Genomic DNA, 19,793 nt, shown 5'->3' with positions numbered 1-19,793 from the left:
ACAAAGCTAAGGCTACGTAGTCGAAATTAAACTAGCTTTGTGAATGAAAAAATGTACTACATAGCTAGTCAATACGGAACTGTTATATTAATGACATATACAAATACATAAAATAAGAAACATGTGTGTTTTCAGAACTTTAAATAGTGTTTTTTTTCTTTTAAATTCAATAAAACCAAATAGAAGATATATGTCCGATTTCATAAACAAACACTAAAAGCACTTTTATCTAAAGGCTTTTTAAATTTTATCAGGTCTTTAAATTTGTTCAGTTTCACCAAGCTAAAAATGGGTAATTTCAGGGATATTTTTGTTAAAATAGAGTTCTCCTCATAACCCTGTAAAAGGAAAACCTCTTTTTTCTTTCTATTAAGCGAATTTTGTGAGAAAAAATGAGAAAGCATTATATGTTGAAATAAATGACGAGAATCTCAAAATACAACAGAGTAAACAAATCAAAAACAAACGTTTGGGTAATCGTGTGGCTGGGACGGTGGCGTATATAGTTACATATATGATGTTCTTCTTCGTCAGATGAAGATGACGAATCTAATATTCGAATTAAAAATTAAAATCATAAAAATAATATTATAAATAGTAATGCAATGTTGAATTGGTTAACCTATTCATTCCGTATCTAAAAGTATTGAGAATAAACATTTTACGAAGTAAAATATCAGCTGTCAACCTGTCATTTTCATTTTTTTAATGACACTTTTAAAATTTAATGAGCCAAAAACGGGCATTTAGTTTTAAAAGAGGTTTAAAAGCTTATTTACTCTAAAAACGCTTGGTGAAACCAAAATATCCCATTTTACAGTTTAAAATCTTGTTAAATGTTTAAAAGTTGTTTATGAAATTGGGCAATAATATGGTTGATTTATATTTGCATTTTAATTCCGAAAGATTCATTTCATTTTGAATTCTTGTGTCCTTACCAAGCAGCTGATTGTGAAACGTCAAAACCAGTGTGCACTAACTTTGTAGCCGAACGAATTTGTACACTACGTCGGAGGGGAAATTTCAATTAGATTTAGCCAATCAGAATCCCTTGACTACTACCTTTGCGAATGCGACCAATATCAAAGTAAAATATTAATTTTGATAGCAGCCATCAGCTGTTTTATTTACATCTAATGAGTGCTGAATGTTTCGAAATGTTTGTTTATTTAGTTCATCTTTGAATTGCTACTAGTCTTCAACATGTTTTAAACTTGTTGTTTACGAAAACTTGTGCCTAAAAAATAATGTTTGGACAAAAATTGAGTTTTTGCTGTAAGTTTTCAGCCAAAACCGGAAAATTCTATAATTTTCGGCGTAAAAAGTCGTTCAGCCATAGTTCATGGTGTACATTTGTGCTAAGTTAAATATTGCACACACAGAAGTTAAAAAAGCTCAACCAAGCTCCAATAACTACTGTCAAAAATGTTAACAAAAAGAAACACCTTTCTGTCAAGTTCAAACAAATTAAAGAGCAAACATACTTGTTAAACAACATACTTACAAAAATTACATTAGTATATTTCTAGATGTTGTGGCAAAAATTTTATATCTATGTTTCGAAACAATCAAAATAAGAACACTTCTTGAGCACTGCAAATTTGTGTCGCTTTTTCCTGCAAAAAGTAAAAATATTAGTTAAATTATCGAATAGTTTCAGCTTGCAAACAAAAATAAGTGTAATTGTATCTCCAGACAAACAGAGCTAACTAAAAACTATTTCCCCACCCGTGAACGCATACAAAACGCAAATGACAGAAGAAAAGCAGAAAGTCAGAAGTCATTCGGCAACAAATGTCACCGGGGTCGCCTTCTTGAAGAAATCAAATAAGTACTTCTTTAAATTCTTCCAACTTCCAACAAACGAGAAGCGAAAGCGATTATCGACTTGAAATAGAATTGTACTGTGTGCGGTTGTGTCCCATTTTCAATTCTGGCTCTGTGCATTTTACTCTTGTATTTATATTTCCTCATTCTAATTGATTCAAATTCACGAGAAATGAAAGACACAACGGTAAAAAATTAAGCGCATTCTTACATCATTGTTTTTAATATTCGTTTATTTATTATCAATGAATTCATTGATAAGATTTCCTTAATTGGGATCATCTAATTGACTTCTTGAATCTATAAAAAGTACTTTTCATTATTTGCATATTCTAGAACTTTCCACCTCTGAAGAACGATAATGTTCTGCGGGCAGCTCGTGGCGAAGCAGTTGACAGAGTTCCAGTATGGGTTATGCGACAAGCCGGTCGTTATTTGCCAGAATTTCAAGAAGTCCGCAAGGAACATGACTTCTTCGAAGTGTGTCAAACTCCGGAGATAGCGTGTGAGGTGACAATGCAACCTCTGCGTCGCTTTGATCTCGATGCCTCGATTATCTTCTCAGACATTCTGGTAATACCACAGGCCTTCGGAATGACCGTAGAAATGCATCCTGGAGTCGGACCGGTCTTCCCACAGCCCCTAGAGACACCGGCCGACTTGGCTAAGTTAACCCCAGATGGAGCCGTTGGCAGGTTGACATACGTTGGCGATGCCATCACCATGATGAGGCATAAACTCGATGGTAAAGTTCCTCTAATTGGATTCACAGGAGCACCAGTAAGATTGCTTAGCAACTAAAAAACAACATTTTTAAAGATTTATTTGTTATTTGAACTTCTAGTGGACCCTAATGGGTTACATGATCGAAGGTGGTGGCAGCAAAACCATGTCCAAGGCTAAATCGTGGCTTGAAAATCATCCAGAAGACTCCAAAAAGCTTCTATCGATGCTTACCAATGGCATCGTAGATTACTTGGAAATGCAAGTTAAAGCCGGTGCTCAGATGCTTCAAGTTTTTGAATCCAGTGCTGAGCATCTACCTAAAGAAACATTCCTCGACATTGCTGTGCCTTATATCAAACAAATCCGAGATGACTTAGTGGAGAGGCTAGATAAGCAAGGAATAGCCAAAGTTCCAATGGTATGTAATAAAATGTGGCCTTTTTCTGTCTCCAAAAACTACGTTGCTTGATTTCAGGTTCTGTTTGCCAAGGGAGCTGGACACTCACTTAAGGAACAATCGAAGCTTGGTTACGATGTGATTGGAATCGATTGGACTGTCGATCCCATCGATGCCAGGAAAGAAGTTGGACCAAATATTACGTTGCAGGGCAATTTATGGCCGGAGGACATGTACAAGACTCCTGTGAGTTTATCTTCTTATTGATACCATCTTTGTTTCTATTGAAATAATTGCTCAAAATTTTTAATTCTAGGAGGAAATTCGTGCCTTAACTACTGAAATGGTAAAGAAATTTGGAAAGACGAGGTATATTGCGAATCTTGGACATGGCATCACTCCCAAAACACCCATTGTCAGTATGGAGACATTTGTTGATGCAGTACACAATGCTTTTTAAGTTTATTGTTTTGTATTTATTGGAATAAAGGAAAATATTATTTGTTACTCTTCAACGGGAATATATATCGACTTTCATACTTTGTTCCTTTAATTTATCATAAATGATCATAGAAGTTCCTAAGGTAACTAAAACAGTTCCAATTATGACATCTGTAAGGAAAAGATGTTTAAATCATCACAATTATAAATTTGATATTTTTACTTTTTCCTGGGATCTTCTCTCCCAGCAAATAACCAACAACAGCTGTGAAAGCGAAACTAAGGGAATTTGCAATTGGCACAGCGACGGAAATGCTTGCGCTTTGGAGCGTGTAAACGTAGAGAACACTTCCAAGTTGATTTAATAGGAAAGGTATCCAATAGCCTAGACGTGATCCAATTAATCGGACTTCTTGAATAAAGTTTTGAATCCTAGAACCGGTATTGATGTTTTGAATGCCTTTGGAGCCAATGCGAATGAATGGATTTGTGGCACCCCACAGGAATCCCACCCCAACAAGAGATACTGAAATGATAACAATATGTTGTGTTTTTAAAGAATGTTCTATATTTGTTGTTTAATTTTTTCTCACAAATCGAAGTTAACATATTTTAATTTTAAGAAACTCGATACCTTGGCCTTAAAAACAAAAACCTAAAGGTAATGATAAAAAGAAATGTCAAATTGTAAATGAGTGTGTTCAGTACAGTAAAGTTTTGCAGACACCATGATAGCGTTCAGTGCGGATGGTTTTGGTATAAATAATTGAGATTTCAAATGGGAAGTGCGGTATTACGAAGCGCATGTTTTTCCTTGCATTAATGAAGAGCGAAAGAGAAAGGTATACATACAAAAATAAATAGAAATAAATGTGTTTCGGCATGCACGTACAACTTTTACAAGTTTTTGACGTTTGTCTTTCCTAGGCGATAGGTATATTCTCGATTGCCACTGCTGGAAAAAAAAGTGTCCGAATTTACAAATAAACATGACCACTTGTAAGTTAAAATTAACAACATAATTTAAGTCCAACGAATTTTTAAACACAGATTGATGAATTCATCACATTTTATTCAACATATTTTCCATATTATGCAGATGATATTTATATTTTAATTACGTACAAATAAACTCACAAAATCACTAACAAACTTAATTAAATTAGAATAACCCAAAAAAAGATGACGAAATATAAAAACAAAGCGTTTTAACATGAGACCACACCGAAGCCGAAGTTGAAGAGGATTTGTGTTTTAGCCATAATTATAAAGTTGTTTTTTTTTTTTTTTTAACTTGGGGACCAACAATCCAACAGTTAATGATCTGTTCATCGCCGTTAGGATTTTTTGAGCGAATAACAATTCTGTTATAAAATTTGACGTTTGTGTTGTATGTAGTGGTGAGCGTCCATTTTCCACAATATTTTTGATATTAAAATTTCATTCCGTTTAAATCGTCGTCGAGTGCCTAAATTCATTAACTCAAAGTTATCTTTACAAGGCACAGAACAGCTTTAAAGTTGTCGACCGACATCCTACGATAATTCTTATAGCCTACTCCGTCCTCCCATAATCATAAAGTTTACTTACTTCGAGAAATGGATTCACCCAAAACCAATAACTACCGACACTAAAGGTAAATCAACAAAAAATGTGACATTTGAAGTCGCTCATGGCAAGACATAATATTTCCCGTCGGAAGAGAAGCTGGATTGGATTTTACACTTGTGAAGCCTCAGGGTAAGGGCTACACCAGTAATGCTCTTTGGTTGTCTTGGGTGAAGCATATAGTTTAGAATTTTCACATTACGTTTGTTTCGAACAGTTAAAATTGTATTCCCGATTCGGTGGAACGAGCCTAGTTAACATGCGAAATTTAAGTTTTTTGTATTAGATCGTGAACGCATTTTTTGTTTCTATATCAAAACTAAAGTCCAAAAAAGCTGCTGGAGCTGGAACGAAATCGCTGCCAAATTACTCAAAGCAGCAGGCGATAACTTGGTAGGCAGTATGCACCAACTCATCTGAAAAATATAGTCGGAAGAAAGCACTGCAGAAAATACAGAGACATTAATCTCCTGAACATGGCATATACCATCCTTTTTGCCGTATTGGGTGAACTTCTAAAGCAGGCTGTCAACAACCTGATAGGTCCATATCAGTGTGGCTTTAGACCAGGAAAGTCCACTATTGACCAAATATTGACATTCCTGAGAAAACCTCAGGGACTTCAAATCGATACCCACCATCTTTTTATCGATTTTAAAGCCGCGTATGACAATATCTATAGCGAAGAGCTTTAAAGAGCAATGTCTTGTTTTGGCATCCCTGTCAAACTCATCCGTTTATGCAGAATGACGATGGAGAATGCACGCTGCTCTATCAAGGTCAGAAAAGATCTCACTGATGCATTTGATGTAAAAAAGCGTTTAGAAAAAGGCGATGCACTATCATGTAACTTCTTCAATATGGTTTGGGAAAGAATTGTCCAAAACTCAACCGTCAACACTAGAGGTACAATCTTCGAAAGGTCCATCCAATAACTCGAATACGCAGATGATATTTACATAATTGGAAGATCAAAGTGGATGTCAGTGGAGTGTTTTTTAGCATTGCGACGGAAGCGAAGAAGATGGGTTTAGTGGTCAACGAGGGCAAGAACAGGTATATGCTGTCATTAAACGACGACGTTTTGGACAAACCGTTTTGACGTTGGGTTGTGCTTCTGCTTCCAAATACTTTAAACGAAGGAGTGACACATTTGGTGAACTGTCAAAGATGCAAATACAAATCTTACACTGTTGCATTTGTCTATTGCTTTAGGCTTATGGTATAGCTAGAGTTTGAAATCATTATAAAATTGCGCTCTGTACATTTAGTTGTTGTAGTGTTGTAAAATCGCATTGGATCAGGAATAACCCTGCCAGATTGCAGGCTGAGAAGTAACTTCAAGATAACCTGAAAGTGCTTTAATTTTAATTACATAGTTTATACTCGTCAATTGGAAATTTCAAAATTGAATGTGTTATGACTGTAAGGCTAGGCGCGCACATGCAACTTTTAGTTTCGAAACTGTTTGGTTTCTAATCTGAGCACTATAGACTTATACGAGAGTCCGCGCACATGCAGAAACCATTCGGTCGCCCATTCGAGCAACTTTTTAGTTTGTGTTTTGACACAAACTAAACGATCACCCCAAACCAATTCCTTAGTTTGTGTCTCAAGGAATTTTAGGTAACTGCGCGCACTTTCAACTAAATCGTTGAACAATTTTCTTTAAGTGCAAGAGAGAAAAAAAATTAGGCAATGTTTTCCTTTCACAAAAAATTCTGAGGGAAGAGTACCACCTTACATCTCAATTTCACTAGTTTTCTCTTTCATACATTGATTGCGAAAATTTATTAGTTGCTTGAACCCATAAAAAATGTCTGTATCCTACTATGATACACGTAACTGCGCGCACATGCAACTAAATAGTTTCTTTCGTATGTTTGTATTAGTGCATTTCAGTGGAATGATTTTTTAAAGTGTGACGAGGTTAGTAGGATACTTCCAGACGCGCAGAATAATATATCCTTCTCGTATGTTTGTTTTCATAATTTAATTTGCTACTTTTTAAACGTCAAATGTATTTATGTACTGAAAGGAGGTGGTTATTATTATTTGTAACTCAAAACAAAATATATTTTTTAATTTTTTTTTTATTTTCAGATTATTATGTACTTCAGTCGTATCAAAGTGCTTCATCGTTTAAAACAGGAATAAAGCACAATTATTTCAAATGATGTTTCGCCTCTCACAAATGGGAATGGCAAGAGTAAAACAACGCTGTCGCCGTCGAATGCTATCAACCAGACTGCAAATGGAATTGTATACAATAAAGAGTAACATAAACAACACTGAAACGGAAAAGCACCCACGGGAGCAGCAGTATCAGGAAGAGGAGAATTCTATGATGATCCTAATCGGAGCAAATCTTCATTCGAAAAGGTTCCTCTACACACAGCCTTCTAGTATATTTTGGCTTTTACCTGCTTATGATATTGGGCTACATCAATCAATTTATGTGTGCCCCAAAAGTAGCTAAAGAAAATAATCGAGAGGTAAGATGACGATTTGAATCGATTTGAAATTCACGAACTGACAGACTGAGTCTGAAATTCCATTTGTTTCCAGGGCTATGTTACGCTATACGATACCTTCGAGAATTCTATTCACGGTATGTCTATCGGAAGGTCCGAGATTGCTGGGATTCCCTAATTTGCAGTGTCCCTGGGGGAGAGGTAACTCTCAAAGATCGCATAACCAAGGATTACGCAGAACAGACGGCTAGGCTTTAGGCAGTCCCCGTTGTGAAGTGTGTTGGAGTATTCTATTGTCCGAAGTTATTGCATTGATGAAGAAATACAAACCTTATTTGTATTTGTATGAGACGCATAGTGTGGTAGCGATGAGAGCAAATGGTCGCGGTATTGTCGACTATTATGGCGCCGATCCGAAAGATGTTGATATTCTAATGGGAATATTTAAAAAGAGCTTTGGCAGTGCTGGTGGTTATATTGCTGGAACAAAGGTAAAGATTTATGAATAGGTGTCAATCGTATTCAAAACAATTTCCTTGTTTTTAAATATATTTTTTTCTTGGCGGTCTGTTAAATATTTGGTTTTATAATAAACAAATATATGTAATTCAATAATACAATTCTTTAACAAAAACATTTCTCTTTTTGCAGAAACTAATTGATTGAAACAACTAGCTCGGAATACACCATATTTCCGACGACGATTGGCCCAATTAGGTGCCATTACCTATGACCATGAAGATTCTTCTGTTGTACCGATGCTGGTCTATCTTTTATCCAAAATTGGGTAAGTAATTGTTAAACATTTTGTATAAATAGCTATTAGAAGGTTCAACTCAAAGATACTTCGCTTCAAACGGAAAAAGTGTGCAAACGGAAAAGTTTCTCTTTAAAAAAAAATTACTTATCCCAAGCGTTCACTTTGAGTCGAATATTATTTGATTACTTATTTGTAAAATGTCAATTATATAAATTGTATTATTTTATTTTACAGAGCTGTAGGTCGTACACAAACTTTCCGTAAGGTAGCGGTTGTTGGAGTTGGGTTTCCTGCCACTCCAATTATGGAAGGACGTACATATACGCTTAATAGCAGTTTGATTATGCCTTACAAGTGATTGATAAAACAAGTGATTCAGTAATCAGTTTGCCTAGAGTATTCATGTAAAGTAAGAGATTCTAATCCGATTATTTATTAAGTTAAAAGGAATAAATAAATAATAATAAATAAATGAATAAGGTCATTTTATAATTCTTTTAATACGAATTTCATTTGTTTGATGTATTTTCCCATATACATATATATAAGTATAAAGTTAGTTACTAAAGATCTATTATAATATTTCTATCACTAAAAATATATAAGTAAAGCAAACTTGAAAGATGTTTTATTTTCATCGCAGTGTTAAAAAGCGTTTTGGCAACCGAAAGGAAACCAAAAAAAGGAGAAATCGCAGTCGTCTAGTAGGCGTTATATTGTGGGTGCATTTTGGTTTCGATATTCGCTTAATATGGTTTTAGAAATAACCAATGATATTGTGGGTGTGTTTTGGTTTCAATATTTGCTTAATATGGTTTTATAAATAACCAATGATTCCTTCCCCAGCCCACAATTTTACACTAGTATGTGTTTCAACACATATTGTTATGCAGTAACTGTTTCTTGGCAAGTGGATTTCAAAATAAATACATTTGTTGTCCTTGCTTTTGCATTCATTTTGAATATTTGTTTCAAAGTTAGAACTTGAAGACGGACTTAATTTCAGCGAAAATTATCTTAAGAAAATAAATATGGACTCACAAGGTAAGACTTTTTTGTGTTATTGAAAATTAAAATTAGGTAATTATGTGTTTAGGTAACTTAATATGTATTTTATTTCCAGATTTCCAAGAGGATGCTAGTTGGACCGAAAATTTTATAAATAATGTTCAAAGTCGTCAAGCGATTTATGATGCTTCAATGGCGGAGCACGCAGACAGAAACTTTGTTTCCGGCCTGTGGGAAGAAATTTCAGAAAAGATGGTACCTACTTGGCACAACATGTCAACAATGGAAAAAAATGAAAAAGGTGAGTACACTTAAATGAAAATATAGGAGGTTTACGACATGACTGCTGGGTTGTTACCCTTTTTGTGAAACTTTTTTATTATTCGAAGAATAGGTACTGATGTTAAGGAGAATTTAGTTGTGAAAAAAAAGCAGTTTAAAAGTGTTGGTATATTTATTGAATGGTTTTAATGATTAATACACTTCATACAGGAGCTTGAGATACGTTTATTTTTAAGTAAAATCGAATACAAAAATAATTTCTTTCTTGAGTCATAGCATTTTGATTTTATATAAATTTATATTTTTTCATATTGCCATGGTACTGAACCTTGAGGTGAATTAAAATATTTTACAAAATAATCCCTTGCTGTTGAACCATCATGAGATCCACGTACATTTGTTATATTAGGTTTTGTCAACGAACACTCATACAAAGTGTCTTCATACCTTATCCCATCTCTTTTGCGAACAAAATTGTGAAGGATGCAACATGCTTTAATAATATTATCGCAAAATGAGAGATGCACGTCAAGTGGTCTATGTAGTATCCTCCATTTATTACTTAAGATTCCAAAGGAGCATTCCACCATTCTTCGGGCTCTAGTAAGACGATAATTATATATTTTCTTGTCCGTGGACAAATTTCTTCGTCCAAATGGACGCTGTATGTGGTCTGATAAGGCAAAAGCTTCATCGGCTACAAACACAAATGGCATGCATTTTCCCCCTTTGTCATTTGGGAGCAATTGATCTGGTGGTAGATTCAGTTGAGCATTGTTTAGCTTTTTCCCAAAGTTCGATCGCTGAAAAACGTGGGAGTCACTTGCACTCCCCTGGGATCCAATGTCAACGGATAGGAAACAGTAATCCGCGTCTGTAACTGCCATAAGAACCAATGAAAAATAATTCTTGTAATTCATATACTTCGATCCAGATTTAGATGGCTTTTGGACCCTTATATGTTTGCCGTCAATTGCTCCTACACAATTGGGGAAATTTGTACTTGTTAAAAATTTGTCAGCAACTTTTTTCCAAGTATCTTCTGTTTGTTCCGGCATGTAATTTTCTTTTAGGCATATCCATATTTTGTCGCATGTATCCTTAATAATTTCTCGTAGGGTTGTTTCACCTATGAGAAATTCGTAATGAAGAGACCGGAAACAGTTTCCTGTTGCAAGGTACCTATAGAAAATAATATTTTTGATTAAGGAAATACAAATTAAGAAAGTATCTGGTCTTAAAAAAACAATTTTAGAGAAGAAATTAATGTCAAATTATTTTAAAATACAATATTTTCTTTTATATTTTTAGTCAAAGAACTTCAAAATAAATGGAAAAATTTGAAGACATGCTTTCGCCGAGAGCTTAGTAAACAAAAAAATGTAAAGTCAGGCCAAGCAGCTACTAAGCGGCGCAAATATGTTTACTTCGACCAATTATCTTTCCTTTTGTCCTCGATGGAAGACCGCCCAACCGTCAGCAATTGCGAAATTGAAGAATTTGATGAAAATTTTGAGGTATTCTTAACAGAAGAACATAATACACCCGAAATAACCACACAATTCCAAGCGACTGGATCCAAAAAAAGAAAACGACATATGAGCAGGATTTGTTGGAGATTTTAAGGGAGAAAAAAGATGAAAATTTAGATGAAGACAAAACATTTTTACTCTCCTTGTTGCCATCATTTAAAAAACTCAACGACAGCGAAAAATTTGATGTCAAAATTGAATTTTTGCGCGTTTTAAAACGAAAGGGCCAAAACAAAGAGAGCTTCAAAAAGAAAGAATCACACAAACGATATCATTCGTATTCAAAGAACGATTCGGACTCCGAATCAAATTAGTCAGTTTGCACTTGTAACCATACATTTTTTTTCCCTAAACCATGAACTACATTTTATTTTAATTTAATGAATTAATAAATAATTATTTTTAATTAAAACATAATCTTTATTTGTTTACCTCAGTGTAACCGCCAGTCTTTCTTCTGGAGATATTGCTTTCCTCCACCTGGTATTTTTGAAAGTTATTAAATTCCTTATCAAAAACAGAAGTTCATCAAAACTTCTGTTGCTCATTCGGAAGTAATTGAAGAACTTGCTTGGGTGGGATCGGAGGTCTAGATAAATTTTTTGGAATTGCCCTTTTACAAGGCGTTGTGAGTTCAACGGGTGAACCCAATATTGCCTTTTGATTGCAGGTTTATTCCTTCTTTTTAATTCAAACGCACATATCAGTGCCATTTCGTAAAAATCCATGTCTTGAAAATTTCATTGACTTTCAAAAAACCAAAAATATGTTTTATATAATTTTGTATTGCAACAATATATCTACTCTTTTCTTTCATAAGCAAAAGAGTAGGACAAATTTGAACTATTTTGTTTCGTGTATATGAGATAGAAATAGTGAATAAATGTTTTCTGTGTATTGGTTTATTTCGTTGATTACTTTTGGAGTTGCTTATGTGCGCGATGTTTGGGCAACTGACGATCAAACTATTTGGTTTCGAAAAAGTTGCATGTGCGCGCCTAGCCTAAGATTGCGGTTACATTGGGATTGTTTGATTAATTCATCAAATTATAACAATTTATTCATGTAGATGAAGGATGCACGACCAAAATAAAATGACACGAAAACAATGAGAATGGAGAAGGCACATTTCTACTCTCTACTAAGCTGCCAAATAGACTACCTAGTTAAAATAGTTAAATGACCACAAGAGTTCAATGCATATTATCATGGAAGTCTGTCTAAAAATCACAAAACGATTCCCTTATAATTATGAATGCAAACATTCCCTACACACATCCATATAACGTAGGTATCTCGATGATATCTGAAATGTCAATCATTTCTGCACAAAACAGAAACAGACAACAAACCTAACCTCAAATGTCACTTTAACTTCAACAACGCCGAAATTTGGTTTAACTGCGTCCCGCAAAAATTTTGTTATTTGAATTTGTTGCTATTGCTAATTTCACAAAAGTTGATAATTTAAATTTATTACTCACATCGCATTAAATATTTAATATGGATGCCCTAGAGTACAATGATATCCAATCAGAAGTCCGCGGAGTTATGGTAAGTGGACAAAATTTCAAAAGATTCAAAGGAACAAAAAGAACAAAACCACATTGCTTTATGCTTCTCGGTATTCCAGACTCCAGGAAGACTCAAACTTGGTGACCAAAATATCGTCTTCAAAAACAACAAGACTGGCAAAGTCGAACAAATCAACTCCGCCGACATAGAGTTGGTAAATTCTCAGAAATTTGTTGGTTCCTGGGGCATTCGTGTCTTCACAAAGAATGGAACCCTGCATCGCTTTTGCGGCTTCAAAGATAGCGAACACGAGAAAATCGGAAAATTTTTCAAGAAACAATACGATTTGGACATGTTAGAGAAGGAGCTCTGTGTCAGAGGCTGGAATTGGGGCACGGCCAAGTTCAATGGCTCTGTGCTCAGTTTCGACTTGGACGTAAAGACTTCGTTTGAGATTCCTCTCAATCATGTGTCGCAATGTAATACGGGAAAGAATGAGGTAACCCTGGAGTTCCATCAAAACGACGACGCTCCAGTTGGCCTCATGGAGATGCGTTTCCACATTCCCACCAGTGAATCGGCCGAAATCGATCCGGTGGAGAGTTTCCAGACGAATGTCATGAACAAAGCATCGGTCATTTCGGTGTCGGGTGATGCCATCTCGATCTTCCGCGAGATTCATTGTCTCACTCCTCGTGGTCGATACGACATCAAGATCTTCTCGACGTTCTTCCAACTTCACGGTAAGACGTTCGATTATAAGATCCCAATGTCAACGGTTTTGAGGTTGTTCCTGCTGCCACACAAGGACAATCGACAGATGTTCTTTGTACTGTCTCTGGATCCCCCAATCAAACAGGGTCAGACAAGGTACCACTTCTTGGTGTTGCTTTTCGGTCCAGAAGAGGATATCTCCCTCGAGTTGCCATTCACTGAGGAGGAATTGAAGGAGAAATACGACAACAAAATAACCAAGGAGCTCTCCGGACCCGTCTATGAGGTTATGGGAAAAATCATGAAGGTCCTGATTAACAGGAAGATCACTGGACCAGGAAATTTCATGGGGTAAGTTGAAAAACTTCTTCTTTTGCGAGAATACATCATTGGTTTTATTTTCATGTAAAGACATTCGGGAACTCCAGCCGTAGGATGTTCATTCAAAGCTGCCGCCGGATACCTCTATCCATTGGAGCGAGGCTTCATTTATGTGCACAAACCACCACTGCACATTCGCTTCGAGGAGATTGCCACAGTGAACTTTGCCCGTAGTGGTGGATCCACTCGTAGTTTTGATTTCGAAATCGAGCTCAAATCGGGAACCGTCCACACATTCAGCAGCATCGAAAAGGAGGAATACTCCAAGTTGTTTGACTTCATTCAAAAGAAGAAGCTTCACGTCAAGAACACCGGCAAGAACGACAAGGGAGCCTACAAGGATGACTTCGGTGATTCGGACAATGAAAACGAACCAGATGCCTACTTGGCTCGTGTCCAAGCTGAGGCACGTGAAAAGGATTCAGATTTGGACGAGGAAGGTTCGGAGGAGGAATCAACGGACGAAGACTTCAAACCAAATGAGAATGAATCCGATGTAGCCGAGGAGTATGACAGTAACGCACAAAGTGATTCATCGGATGACAGTGACGCCAGTGGAGGTGGTGGTGGTGGTGATGCCGAGAGCTCCGAACGCAAAGAGAAAAAGAAAGAGAAGAAAGAAAAGAAGGAGAAGAAAGAAAAGGAAAGAAAAGAACGCAAAGAAAAGGTCGTAAAGAAGACCAAGAAGAAGGATAAGGATTCGAATAAGCCAAAGCGAGCCACCACAGCTTTCATGAGTTGGTTGAACGAAACTCGAGAAGAGATCAAGAAAGATAATCCCGGCATAAAGGTGACCGAGATAGCTAAGAAAGCTGGCGAGATGTGGCGCGATCTGAAGGACAAATCGAAATGGGAGGAAATAGCCAACAAAGACAAGCAGCGATATGCGGACGAAATGAAGGACTACAATGCCTCCGGAGGTGCTGCCAATGCGGGAAGTGACGATGAAGGCAAAAAGGCAGTAAAACGAAAGAAGGAATCCCCAACCAAGCGTTCGGCGAATGTGTCGAGTGGGTCATTCAAGAGCAAGGAATACATATCTGATGACTCGTCATCGAATGATTCGGACGGTGGGGCAAAGAAAAAGCCAAAGGGGGACGATAAGAAGAAATCGGAATCCGAAGGGGATGAGGAGGAGATCGAATCCTCGGGAGATGAATCTGAGGGCGAGAAAAAAAAGAGCAAAGTAAGTTAAAACAAGCATTCAACTGATAGCTCAATTGATAACCAAATCTTTTTCTTTTTGAAGGATTCAAAGAGCAAAAAGAAGGACGAAGAGGATGAATCTGATGCTGAAAAGGGAAAGAGCAAGGCACCGGTGAGATTGTTTATAATTTATGATTATTTGTTGTTGTTTTTTAACACAAGTTTCTTCTCATTCAAAGCCATCGAAGGCCAAAGCGAAGAAAAAGGATGAATCCGGAGATGATGAAGAGGATGAAGAAATTGAGGACTCTGAAGAAGAAGATAAGAAGAAAAATAAGAAGGCTGTAAGTTTAAATTACAAACAAAAATAATCCAAGTTTATAATTGTTTTGTTTTATTTTCCTAGGCCAAGCCCGATAAGAAAAATAAACCAGGCCCAGCATCAAAATCAAAATCCAAGAAAAAAGATGAATCAGATGATGAGGAGGAAGAAGAAGAAGAGGATGAAGACGACGAATCAAGCGAAGTTAGCGATTAAACATTCAAACCATTTAAAAGAGAAAAACAAAACAAATTATTATTTAATCGTGTTTATTTAGTTATTATTCCATTACCGTTAGTTTATGTCTTTCAAGAGCAGTTTTGTATTAAAATACATTTCTATTACGATTTTTCGCTCTTTTTCTCGCATGCTAAAGTCGTTAAATGTTCAAATGGTAGACATGTGCATTTAAGAGGACACAGGTTTTTCTCAAAACTTACGTTTGTCTATCAACTCCTACACTCGCTGAACATCGGGTGACTAGTACTTCAACTAGAGATTGGGTTTTAAAACCAGTGGAAAGTTGTTGGGGGTAGTGGTGTTTCCACTAAGTGTTTCCACTAAGGCAGCTCTCCTTATATAGACGTCAGCGGATGAATTCTCGAGATGGAATCTACAGTTCCAGTAAGGTTGAACTACATAGTGAACACCTTATAGGGCTTCTAAGACTTATTCGGAGCCCAGGCGTATAAGGAGCAGTTTATCCGGCTCCTCGTCCTTGGAGTTATACTAAGAATCTAACCCCCCAGGTTGGGGTAGTGCCGTTGGGGTGACTTCCTGGTCACGTAAAAAAATACATTAGTTACGAAGCACCAACAAGCCTCGGATACAGACGGATTCACTGTTGACAACCCACGCAAACGAAATAAGGACAACGAACTTCGGATATGCACGTGGAATGTTAGGTCCCTTAACAGACCACGTGCAGTCGAACAACTAGCGGAAGCCCTAAACTGCTGCAAGGCAGATATTACCACCATCCTAGAAGTGCGATGGGATGGACCGGGCAAACGCAAACTAAAAGACTGCGATGCATACTACTGTGACTGCTACCGAGTATAAAGACAGCGTCTTTATTGACGGGCATAAAATACAAAAGGACCAAAGCTGCTCTTGAGCTCTACGAGCAGAAGAGGAGAGAGGAACACCGGCTTCTTAGATGGAAAAAAAGATAGCACGAGAAGCGCGCAATCGAGGAGATAGAGGGATATCAAAACAGGAATGAGGTTCGTAAATTTTACCAAAAGGTAAAAAAACTCCCAAGGGTACAACCCATGAACCGAAGCCTGTAAAGATGATCAGGGGAACATCGTAGTAAAACAACAGTCTATGTGGAGAATATGGAAAGACCACTTCTCCAAATTATGTAACGGCGATGATAGGCGACGCAGATCAACAATTCCGCCTATCCGACCTTGACGAAGTGAAGATAGCTATATATAAACTGAAGACAAACAAAGCTGCTGGAGCTGACGGCATCGATGAGTGTGCCCGATACATAAGAAAGGAGACCCTCTAAACTGCGCCAACTACAGAGGCATCAGTCTCCTTAACATAGCATATAAGATCCTCTCTGCCGTATTATGTAAAAGTCTGAAGCCGTTCGTCAACAACCTGATAGGTCCTTATCAGTGTGGCTTCAGACTAGGAAAGTCCACTATCGACCAAATATTCACACTACGGCAGATCTTGGCAAAAACCCAGGAACTTTAAATCGATTAAAGCAGCGTATGACAGCATCTATAGGGAAGAGCTCTACCGAGCAATGTCTAGTTTTGGCGTCCCTGTCAAACTTATCCGTTTGTGCACAACGACGATGGAGAATGCACGCAGCTCTATCAAGGTCGGAAAAAAACTAACCGATTCATTTGATGTAAAAAAAGGTTTAAGGCATGCACTGTCATGCGACTTCTTCAACATCGTTCTATAAAGAATTGTGCAAAACTCAACCGTCAACACTAGAGTCACAATCTTCCAAAGGTCCATCCAATTACTCGGATAAAAAAACGACACTGAACGACGACGTCTTGGACAAAATGTCACCATGGACAGCTATAACTTTGAGGTAGTTAAGGACTTTGTCTGCCTAGGCACCGCTATTAACAAAGACAACGACACCAGCGCTGAACCAAACGGAGAATAACTTTTGCAAACCGCTGCTTCTTTGGACTTAGAAGGCAAAGTCGTTAGACCTTTAAACTTCTGGCTAAGTCTACTACGCTGTACAGCTCGTTGTTCCATCTTCTTCTTCACTCAGCTTCTGTGTTTACCGGACCGTAGATCATGCGAAGAAATTTTTCTCTTGAAACGACTTTACTTTCATCCCTCTTTATCGTAGTCCAGCCTCTACACTGTATATCAGGTCGGGGATGATAAGGGCTTATATAGCGACGCTTTCGAGAGAGGGCGTTGGTACTTAATTGCTTTCTTAGCCCAAAGAAAGAGAATTTAGCGAGAGTAATTCTTCGTTTGATCTCAGCGCTGGTGTTGTTTTCTGCGTTTACAGGGGAGTCTAGGTAGACGAAGTCCTAAACTAATTCACAGTTACGTCTGTCGATGGTGACGTTTTGACCAATACCTCGGTGTTGTATGTCCTTTCTTGACGACAGCATGTACGTTGTTTTGCCCTCATTAACCGTTAAACCCGTTTTTGCCGCCTCTGCCTCAATTGTCACAAAAGCCCCATTGACTTCACGCTGAGCTCTTCCGATTATGTCAATGTCATCAGCATATGCGAGTAATTGGACAGACTTTTGAAAGATAGTGCCTTTAGTGTTGACGTGTGAGCTCTGCACTATTCTTTCAAGTACGATGTTACAAAAATCGCATGACAGCGCATCACCTTGTCTAAAACCTTTTTTGACATCGAAAGGTTCTGTTAGGTTGTTTCCAACCTTTATGGAGCAGCGTGAAACGTAACTGTAGATGCTGTCATATGCGGCCTTGAAATCGATGAAAAGATGGTGGGTGTCGATTTGGTGTTCTTGGGTTTTTTCCAGGGTCTGCCGAAATGTGAATATTTGATCAACTGTGGACTTTCCTGGTCTAAAACCACACTGATAAGGACCTATCAGGTTTTTGACGATGGGCTTTAGACGTTCACATATTACGGCAGCGAAGATTTTGTAGGCGATGTTAAGTAGGCTGATTCCTCTATAGTTGGTGCAGTTTAGAAGGTTCCTTTTTTCAGGATCGGTCAAACTATACTGAGGTTCCATTCATCGGGCATGCTTTCTTCCGACCATATCTTACAGATAAGTTGGTGCATGCTTCTAACAAACTTATCTCCAGCTGCTTTAAAGAGCTCGGCATTCAAGCCATCTGCTCCAGCGGCTTTATAAGGCTTCAGCTTTGATATGGAAATCTTTACTTCGTCTAAGTCGGGAGGACAGGATTGTTGGTTATCGTCGTCTATGTTGAATTCGGTTCATCGTCGCCGTTATACAGTCTGCAGAAGCGGTCCTTCCATATCCTCAGCATTGACTACGGTTGCACTATGATGTTTCCACTTTCGTCTTTGCAGCCTTCGGTTCTAGGTTTATGTACCTGTGAATTTCGTTTCACCTGTTCATAAAACTTTCGAACCTCATTCCTGCTTTTATATCTCTCAACATCTTCGACCACACGCTTCTCTCTTTCTCCTTCTGAGAAGTCGGTGTTACTCTCGCCTCTTCTGCTCATAGAGCTCATGAGCAGCTCTCGTCCTTTTATGCAGCGCTGCTTTGCGTGCCTGTTGTTTGGCTGCATTTGCCTGCCGACATTCCTCATCAAACCAGGGGTTCCTTGTAGGTGGCTGCTTCAAACCCTGCACATCAGAGGCGGCTTCTCTGATTGCTTCTTGGCAATGTTGCCGCTGGTTTTCGATACATTGTGTTTTCGGCAGAGAACTTCGAGAGAGGTTACTTGTAACTCGGTCGGAAAAGGATTTGGCGATCTCTGGCGATTGTAGCCGTTCGACGTTGTACCTTCTCCTAGCACCTCCCTGTTTTGCCGTGGGTCTGGAAACCCGAAGTGCTACCTTGGCTACAACGAGGTAGTGGTGGTGGGGGATGTTAGCTCTTCGAAAAGTTCGTACATCCATGACGATGGAAGCGTGTCTGGTCCATCTCACACAACTCCAAGTTCCTTTGTGGATGTTGAAGTGTGGAAAACGCATACTGGCTACCATGATGTTTCGACCCCCAGCAAAATGTATGAGCCTGAATCCGTTGTCGGAAGTATTGTCGTGCAAGCTGTTCTTCCCGATTATTCCACCAAAGATGTCTTCCCTTCCTAGCTTGGCATTAAAATCGCCCAGGACTATTTTGATATCGTAGCTACGACACTGCTCATATGTTTTGCCTAAGAGCTCTAAGACCATATCTTTGGTGTTGTCTTCCCTTTCTTCTATGGGGGGTGCGCGCATATCAGATTAATGTTGCCGAAATAAGCCTTGATGCGGATGGTCATGAGGAGCTCGTTGATGCACCTATAGCTCAAGACTTCTTGCTTAAGTCTGGATCTAATCACAAAGCCGCATTCAAATAAGCGTTGTTGGTTTTCGTGGTAGCAGTCACCATAGTAAATATCGCAGTTTTTCATCCTCTTTTTGTCTGGCCCATCCCATCGTATTTCCTGGATGGCGGTGATGTCTACTTTATAGCAGTCTAGGTCCTCCGGT

The 19,793-nt window shown here is 38.0% G+C and overlaps 4 protein-coding genes and 1 long non-coding RNA gene across 5 annotated transcripts; 3 read left to right on the top strand and 2 right to left on the bottom strand.

Annotated features, from left to right (window-relative positions):
• Positions 1 to 1,785: 1,785 nt before the first annotated feature.
• On the top strand, positions 1,786 to 3,473 carry LOC129941845 (uroporphyrinogen decarboxylase). The gene is made up of 5 exons (XM_056050596.1): positions 1,786 to 2,014; positions 2,164 to 2,607; positions 2,672 to 2,971; positions 3,029 to 3,196; positions 3,267 to 3,473. The coding sequence occupies exons 1-5, from the start codon at positions 2,000 to 2,002 to the stop codon at positions 3,408 to 3,410; spliced, it is 1,071 nt and encodes a 356-aa protein (XP_055906571.1). The 5' UTR covers positions 1,786 to 1,999; the 3' UTR covers positions 3,411 to 3,473.
• On the bottom strand, positions 3,404 to 4,087 carry LOC129941846 (transmembrane protein 234 homolog). The gene is made up of 3 exons (XM_056050597.1): positions 3,985 to 4,087; positions 3,615 to 3,917; positions 3,404 to 3,562 (listed from the first exon to the last, which is right to left on the bottom strand). Exons 1-3 carry the CDS (start codon positions 3,998 to 4,000, stop codon positions 3,462 to 3,464), a joined length of 420 nt encoding a protein of 139 aa, XP_055906572.1. The 5' UTR covers positions 4,001 to 4,087; the 3' UTR covers positions 3,404 to 3,461.
• Positions 4,088 to 7,033: 2,946 nt separating this feature from the next.
• LOC129940605 (uncharacterized) lies at positions 7,034 to 8,759 on the top strand. The gene is made up of 4 exons (XR_008780719.1): positions 7,034 to 7,494; positions 7,568 to 7,964; positions 8,125 to 8,260; positions 8,468 to 8,759. It is a non-coding gene; the product is annotated as an uncharacterized LOC129940605 (long non-coding RNA).
• An 873-nt stretch (positions 8,760 to 9,632) lies between these two features.
• Positions 9,633 to 11,790, bottom strand: LOC129941006 (uncharacterized). Its single transcript, XM_056049543.1, has 2 exons — positions 11,488 to 11,790; positions 9,633 to 10,705 (listed from the first exon to the last, which is right to left on the bottom strand). The coding sequence occupies exons 1-2, from the start codon at positions 11,781 to 11,783 to the stop codon at positions 9,820 to 9,822; spliced, it is 1,182 nt and encodes a 393-aa protein (XP_055905518.1). The 5' UTR covers positions 11,784 to 11,790; the 3' UTR covers positions 9,633 to 9,819.
• A 626-nt stretch (positions 11,791 to 12,416) lies between these two features.
• On the top strand, positions 12,417 to 15,480 carry LOC129940751 (FACT complex subunit Ssrp1). The gene is made up of 6 exons (XM_056049196.1): positions 12,417 to 12,609; positions 12,689 to 13,635; positions 13,696 to 14,851; positions 14,915 to 14,983; positions 15,051 to 15,155; positions 15,218 to 15,480. Exons 1-6 carry the CDS (start codon positions 12,559 to 12,561, stop codon positions 15,347 to 15,349), a joined length of 2,460 nt encoding a protein of 819 aa, XP_055905171.1. The 5' UTR covers positions 12,417 to 12,558; the 3' UTR covers positions 15,350 to 15,480.
• The last annotated feature ends 4,313 nt before the right edge of the window (positions 15,481 to 19,793 follow it).

This window comes from Eupeodes corollae, chromosome 1, assembly GCF_945859685.1.
Source record: "Eupeodes corollae chromosome 1, idEupCoro1.1, whole genome shotgun sequence".
Taxonomy (NCBI): Eukaryota; Metazoa; Arthropoda; class Insecta; order Diptera; family Syrphidae; genus Eupeodes; species Eupeodes corollae.
Note: the sequence above shows the minus strand (reverse complement) of the source record. Positions and strands in the feature narration are given on the sequence as shown.

Coding starts and splice junctions, on each gene's coding strand:
- LOC129941845 (XM_056050596.1), top strand. Junction 2,972..3,028: donor GAATAGCCAAAGTTCCAATG/GTATGTAATAAA, acceptor GCTTGATTTCAG/GTTCTGTTTGCCAAGGGAGC. Junction 3,197..3,266: donor AGGACATGTACAAGACTCCT/GTGAGTTTATCT, acceptor TTTTAATTCTAG/GAGGAAATTCGTGCCTTAAC.
- LOC129941846 (XM_056050597.1), bottom strand. Junction 3,563..3,614: donor AGAGAAGATCCCAGGAAAAA/GTAAAAATATCA, acceptor TTTTCCTTACAG/ATGTCATAATTGGAACTGTT.
- LOC129941006 (XM_056049543.1), bottom strand. CDS start 11,783: ATGGATTTTTACGAAATGGCACTGATATGTGCGTTTGAATTAAAAAGA. Junction 10,706..11,487: donor AGACTGGCGGTTACACTGAG/GTAAACAAATAA, acceptor TATTTTCTATAG/GTACCTTGCAACAGGAAACT.
- LOC129940751 (XM_056049196.1), top strand. CDS start 12,559: ATGGATGCCCTAGAGTACAATGATATCCAATCAGAAGTCCGCGGAGTT. Junction 13,636..13,695: donor GGACCAGGAAATTTCATGGG/GTAAGTTGAAAA, acceptor TTTCATGTAAAG/ACATTCGGGAACTCCAGCCG. Junction 14,852..14,914: donor GCGAGAAAAAAAAGAGCAAA/GTAAGTTAAAAC, acceptor TTCTTTTTGAAG/GATTCAAAGAGCAAAAAGAA.